The 6735-nt window shown below is 36.6% G+C and overlaps 1 protein-coding gene across 9 annotated transcripts in view; it reads right to left on the bottom strand.

Moving 5' to 3' along the window:
* tadr (torn and diminished rhabdomeres) overlaps nucleotides 1-6517 on the bottom strand; it is a 100261-nt gene extending 93744 nt beyond the window's left edge. For 2 of the 9 annotated variants that reach the window (XM_073970659.1, XM_073970654.1), the window contains exons 1-2: nucleotides 6304-6514; nucleotides 5560-6014 (exon numbers count right to left, since the gene is read on the bottom strand). In XM_073970659.1, the coding sequence (XP_073826760.1) occupies nucleotides 5560-5573 (14 nt within the window). In that variant the 5' untranslated portion in view covers nucleotides 5574-6014; nucleotides 6304-6514. Of the gene's footprint in view, nucleotides 1-5559 lie in introns of all 9 variants that reach the window. The other 7 variants (XM_073970657.1, XM_073970650.1, XM_073970655.1 and 4 more) reach the window with 6 other exon arrangements.
* Nucleotides 6518-6735: the final 218 nt, after the last annotated feature.

Here is a 6735-nt window from a genome sequence, read left to right on the forward strand (position 1 = left end):
CAATTGTAAACTATCAATCTATTAATAAATAATAATAATAATAATATTTGTATACTCCATCCCGTACCTCCCACACAAAATTTCGGATAAGTTCACTTTAAGACCTGCTATGGAATCACTTTGATTTTTGTTGAGACAACTTGCATTCGTTGCCTCAATTACGATGGTAAAAGTTTTTTTAGGGGCAAGTCCATACTTCTTGAGCAAACAGCCTGAAGAGTGTAAAAACATCCTAAGGCACCATATCGTCGGTGTCATGCTTAAGTGTTCCATACGCCATTTGCCCGTTTTGAGATAATCGCATTTTAATGTTTTGCGTCACAACTGTGTGGAGCTGACTAAAGCAAATATTTATATCTTTGACTTGAAATATTAATAATAGTATATAGAAGATATTTGCAAAAATTTCGAGGAACATGTATTAGAATATAAAAGTTATAGAGATTTTTTTAAAAAAAGAATTTTTGTCGATTTGTTCCATATCCGCACTTATGACACAAATGTGAAATATTGTAAATCACATGGAACAAAGTAACAAAAAAATTTTCCATCTTTGCCTCAATAAATTAAATACTTCTAAATCGAAATATAAAATTCTGATTTTTGAAATGTGTTTTTCAACTTGTAAGTTTTTAAAATATTAATTTCATAACTGAAAAAATTTATGCTTTTCCGTCGAGGCGTGGATATCTCGGAAACTAGAGTAGATAGGAGAAAGCCGACTAGAAATTCAGAAAGAGCATACCGGAAAACCCTAGAAACCAGCTGTATCTCAACAAGTAAGAAAAGCGTTAAGTTCGGTCGGGCCGGACTTTTCATACCCTCCACCACAAATTTCAGCCATTTCGGTGGATTAATGTGGCCACAACCTTCAAAATACCGAAATTCGGAAGGTACCGTTCTATGGGGGCTATATGATGGCGTGGACCTATACCTACAAATTTCTGGGGGAAAGTTTTATACGCCTAAAGAAGACTAAATATCAAATTTCAGCCATATCGGTGTGATAATTAGGCTAAAACGTTCAAAATATCGAAAATCGGGAGATATTGTATTATGGGGGCTATATCAAAACGTGGACCTATATAAACATTTTATGGTAGAAATGTTTCTTAGCCTCTGGAAACACAAAATACAAAGTTACAACCGATTCTTTGGTCAAATGGGTCTAATACATTCAAAATATATTAAAATGACGCGTACTTTATATGGGGCCTTATATGGGGGCTATACCAAAACGTGGACCTATATAACCCAACTTTGGTAAGAATATTTTTTGGCCTCTGGCTAGAGTGATTTCCACAGACGGACAGACGGACAGACAGACAGACGGACGGACATGGCTATATCGATGTAGAATTGCACGCTGATCAAGAATATATATACTTTGTTGGGTCTACAATGATTATTTCGAGTAGTTACAAACCTAGTGACAAACTTAATATACCCCCATCCTATGGTGGAGGGTATAAAAAGTCAAAAATGGCGTAAGTATGACACCGACGATATGTTGTGGCTGGAGATCCACTTCCATAACGGTCAATGTCGATCCATTCCTTTTAGTATCTCCTCCGCAAAACTTTTGAACTTTAATCCTAATCAACATTGTTGTCGGTTCAAATATCCAAAATTTTTAAAACCCCCTAAATACATATGTATTTTGGGAATTTTTTTTTCAATATACACAGGCTGAGGGTGTATCTCTGTCGGCAAAGCCGACTGATACTTTTTTACTTGTTTTTTATCAAAAGGCTGAAATTTGTTTTTCTGTGTAGTATGTATTAAATAAAATATTAAGAAAATCCAGACATCTGCAGAAAATCTTACTTACTTACTTACTTAGCTGGCCTTTTACAGAACATTTGTTCCATAAGCCGAACTAAGAAAAAATCTCCAATCCTCTCTGTTTGCTGCTGTATTTTCCCAATCTGGGATATGTAGCTTTGTGATATCTCGTTTCACTTGTTCGCTCCAACGAAGCTTTGGCCTTCTAGATCTGCGAGAACCTCCATGCGGCCCGTATTTATACGCCTTTTTAGCGTGTTCATCATCACTCATTCTTATAACATGGCCTAGCCATCGCAATCGTTGTATCTCGATTCGTTCAACTATATTGATGGCATTGTATAGTTGATACAGCTCGATGTTCATACGACGCCGATATTCGCCGTCAACACAGATTGGCCCGTAGATCTTTCGAAGAATTTTTCTCTCAAACACACAAAGCACTGCCTTATCTGCTTGAGCAAGTACCCATGCTTCGGAACCATACATTAGCACGGGTAGTATCAGTGTTTTGTACAGTGTTATTTTTGTTTGACGAGAGGTGGCTTTATTCCTAAACTGCTTACTCAGCCCAAAGTATCATCTGTTAGCCAACACTATTCTTCTTCGTATTTCACAACTGATGTTATTTGTTGTGTTTATGGCGGTGCCGAGGTAGACGAAGTCCTTTACTACCTCAAAATTATAGGTACCAACATTCACAGATGGTGCGGTGTTTATGGACATATTACGCGTCGATACCATCAACTTGGTTTTTACGCCGTTTACTGCCAGACCAACTTTAGCAGATTCTCTTTCGACTTTTGCAAAGGTGTCAGTTACTTCCTTTACCGATCGACCCATGATGTCAATGTCGTCGGCATAAGCCAGTAACATGTGGCTGTTCGTGTATATCGTTCCATTTCTTTTGACCTTCGCGTCTCGTATGACCTTTTCCAGCAGGATGTTGAATAGATCACACGACAGGCCGTCTCCTTGTCTGAAACCTCTTTTGGTAGTAAACTCTTCGGAGAGGTTCTTTCCAATTTTAACTGAGGATCTCGTCTCAGTTAATGTCATTCTACAAAGTCGAATGAGCTTTGCAGGAATACCAAAATCAGACATGGCTTGGAACACCTTTGAACGTATAGGGCTGTCGAATGCTGCTTTATAATCGACGAAAAGATGGAAGGTGTCGATCTGCATTTCTTGGGTCTTTTCCAGGATTTGTCTCAAGGTAAATATCTGGTCAATGGTGGATTTGCCAGGTCTAAAGCCGCACTGATAGGGTCCAATAATTTCATTGACCATAGGCTTTAGTCTCTCACACAATATGCCAGATACTATCTTATATGCAATAGGGAGCAGACTTATGCCCCTATAATTGGAGCACACAGTCTTATCACCCTTCTTGTGGACTGGACATAGGATGCTCACGTTCCAATCGTCGGGTACGCGTTCTTCCTGCCAGATGGTGCTAACTAGCTGATGAATACACCTTATCAGCGTGTCGCCTCCGGTTTTGAACAGCTCGGCTGGTAAGCCATCGGCCCCTGCTGCCTTATTATTCTTCAGCCGATTTATTGCTGTCTTTACCTCATCTTGGCTGGGCGGTATACATTCAATACCATCTTCTGGGATTGGATCTGTGGTATCTTCGCCGTCTTCACTGCTATCGGATACCAACAGTTTGGAAAAATGTTCTTTCCATATCCTGAGCACACTATCTGTATCAGTTACCAAATTACCTTGTTGATCTCTACAGGAGGATATTCCTGTACCAAAGCCATCAGTTTGATGCTTCACTCTTTGGTAGAATTTTCGGACTTCGTTCTGTCTCTGCAGAAAACCATTCCCCGAAAATCGGCCTTCTCTGATTACCTTAAAAAATGATAAAACATTCTTTTAAAATCCACATTTCTCATTATGAAAAATTCATCCTATTCAACAATATTTGTTCAAAACGGAATATCCACATTACATTGTCCTACGTTGTTATTTGCCATAGACAAAAAATTTAAAACTGCTTAATACATTGTAATCTTTAAAAAATAATAACAAGTAATAATACAGGGCTAAGGGCCAATTCCTAGTAAAGCACCCAGCTTGTTGTTAAGGTAATATTATTACTCCATAAACAACAAAATATGCCTACTTTTATTTTAATTTAGTGTTTGTTTGTCTGAATTAAATCCAATTAACCTAGAGGTATTTTAAATTGAACAAAAAATTTCCTAGGAATTCCAAACTAAATAAAATACAATAGCTTAGAAACGTTTTCGTAGTTACAAATAAGCACATCTATTAATGTCACAACAGGGATGGACAATTAAAAATTTCAAACAGTACTAAAATGGTACTTTTTATTTTTTTTTTTTAAGAAAAAAAATAAAAAACTTTTATTCAGTAAAAAACAACAACAAAGGCTTATATCTATGTAATCTGAAGAATGTTGCAAAACGGTATATATTTGTATACCATACTGAAGGTATAATTAACTTTGTCATTCCGTTTCTAACACATCGAAATATTGGTCGGAGACCCTATAAAGTATTTAACCTGGTCCGTCCAGGTCCGCTCCCTATATTTAATATGGAGCTTTTTTATTTAGTACAGAAGCTTTAATTACTCCTAGAAAGTTTGGTATTGAAAATGGGCTCTATCGGTTCACGTTTTGATAACTCCCATACAACGGTACCTCAAGATTTTCGTTATTTTAAAGGTTTGAGCCACTTTTCATACCAAAATTGTGGAAATTTGGTATTTAGCCTTCGTTGGGCCTACAAAACACTCCCCCATAAATTTGTCAGAGCGGGTCCACGTTCTGCTATAGCCCGCATAGAACGGTATTTTAAAAGTTTTAGCCTCATTATCCTATCGAAATTAGACACTTTGTATGTGTATGTGTATGTGGGTATAGATGCACGTTTTAAATAACCTAGAGCTGGCAAACTATCGGTAGTCGGACTATCGTTTCGATCGCTGTCGTAAAGGCTTGTTTATATTGATTATATTGAACTCTGAATAAATTATTTTTTAAATAATGCGTGACAGATATTCCAAAAAATGTTTTGGTGGCCGATATAAACTTTGTGTTTCTTCAGTAATCAAAGCGATAGTCAGACTGTCTATAGTTTTCCAGCACCAATATAGGCTACATAGAAGAGGTATTGCAGATTCTCATATTGGAATGTACTTCGATACCGCACAATGTGAAGTCTTTTAAATTATTAGCCTATCGTTGTTTGAGATTTCGGATTCTCAGAATGATCAATATAGGTTTATATTTTGGTACCAACATATATATTCAGATTTGTAAAGTTTCTAGTAATTTTATCTTGAATTTTGCATTTTTAGTTCCACATACAATTTTTCTAGACTAGAGTATGGAAATGGTACTGAATTGGCCATGGGAGTACTTCAGTACTTTTTATAGCGAAATGGTACTTAAAAAAAGTACTATTGTACTGAATTTTCCATCCCTGTGTCACAATGATTTTATTTAGCGTTTCTACGTGTGCTACTGCTCCGATCCTTATAACAATGCCACCCTCTCCCCCTTGACAACGATGTTAGCTACGCCAATGTTGTCATTCGAAACCCCGCAAAGGTCATGTCTCAACGACAACAGTTGTGATGGAATGCTAACAAATTACGAGTATCTAATGGAACGTTATTAAACTTTGGAATTGAATATGAAATAGTACAACAACATTGCACTGAGCGAAAAATTAATTAATAAAACCCTACGAAAGAAAGGAAAATATGTAAATTGCTTATCCATATCAAACAAACCTTGTTGAGGGCATCTTTGTGACAGCAGCCGCAGCAGCAGGAGGAGCAGGTGATCAGAAACAAATCCCCTTTTAGTTTGAGTGAAAAGAATTTATTGGCTTTTATCCAAATATGGATTTCTTGGTTGGTCGTTTGTCAATATAATTTTTGCAGAAGAAGATTTTCGTGTTGTTGTTAGCATAGTATACGGGTAGGGTAGTATGATAACATGTTATATAGGTATGCATATATGTAATAATCGCATATATATTCACATTGAATTTTTGTGTCTGACATCAATTCACGAAATCACATGGTTTTACGTTTGTTTTCCTTTTGCTCTTCACTATTTTTTTAGTTGCGTGTGGATTTTCATTTATTTTTGTTGTTGATTTAGTTGCGTTAAAACTTTTTCAATAACTTTTCATATCCAAGTGACATTAACATTTCCTTAATGGAGGCAATGGCTCCATTTCCTTTCAGAAGCAGAAAACAGCAAAACAAGAAAGAACACAAATTAAAACGACTGGAAAACACTTCTAGGTTTTCAGGGGTTTTGTCACCCGGCCCCTAACACTCACACGCCGCCACACTTAATTATGTTTAATGAAATTGCCTTTGCTTGCCAATATGTACAGATATTTATTTTGTTAGCCACCCACCTATAAGGTGGTAGTGGTGGTTGTTGTTGTTTTTCTATCCTCTTTAATTTTGTATTATTAGTTGCACTTTTTTCATTCTTTTTTATTACTATTTGTTATTGACCTTTTTTGGCTCGGCACAGCAATAAACCACCAAACCCCACTAAAATGGGCAGAGAAACAACAACATTGATAAACCCCCTTCTTTTTTATTTATTTACCCCCCACTTCATTAGCCACGGTCACGCTTTACTTCGGTGTTGACCACTTTGGAATCGTTTCCAAATTGTTTTCGTGCTAATAAATCCGTTCCGAGCGACAAACAAATGTTAACTAAATATAAGTTTAAGGTTTCTCGGGTAAAAGCTTTAGGGATTGTTGGGATAGCTTTTGGGGGAGACCACTGAAACATGTGTGAATTTGGAGTATGCGCTTTAAATGTTTGCGCATCTCTTTGTTTTGTTGTGCATTTTTTGTGCTTTATTGAAAAAAGCGCCAAAATTGCCTTTTGTTTACTTATTTCACTTCGTTATATATGCATGTGCAGAAAGAAAGT

The sequence above is a fragment of the Musca autumnalis genome, unplaced genomic scaffold (genome assembly GCF_047663935.1).
Source record: "Musca autumnalis isolate F117 unplaced genomic scaffold, ASM4766393v1 scaffold_2, whole genome shotgun sequence".
NCBI classification, from domain to species: Eukaryota; Metazoa; Arthropoda; class Insecta; order Diptera; family Muscidae; genus Musca; species Musca autumnalis.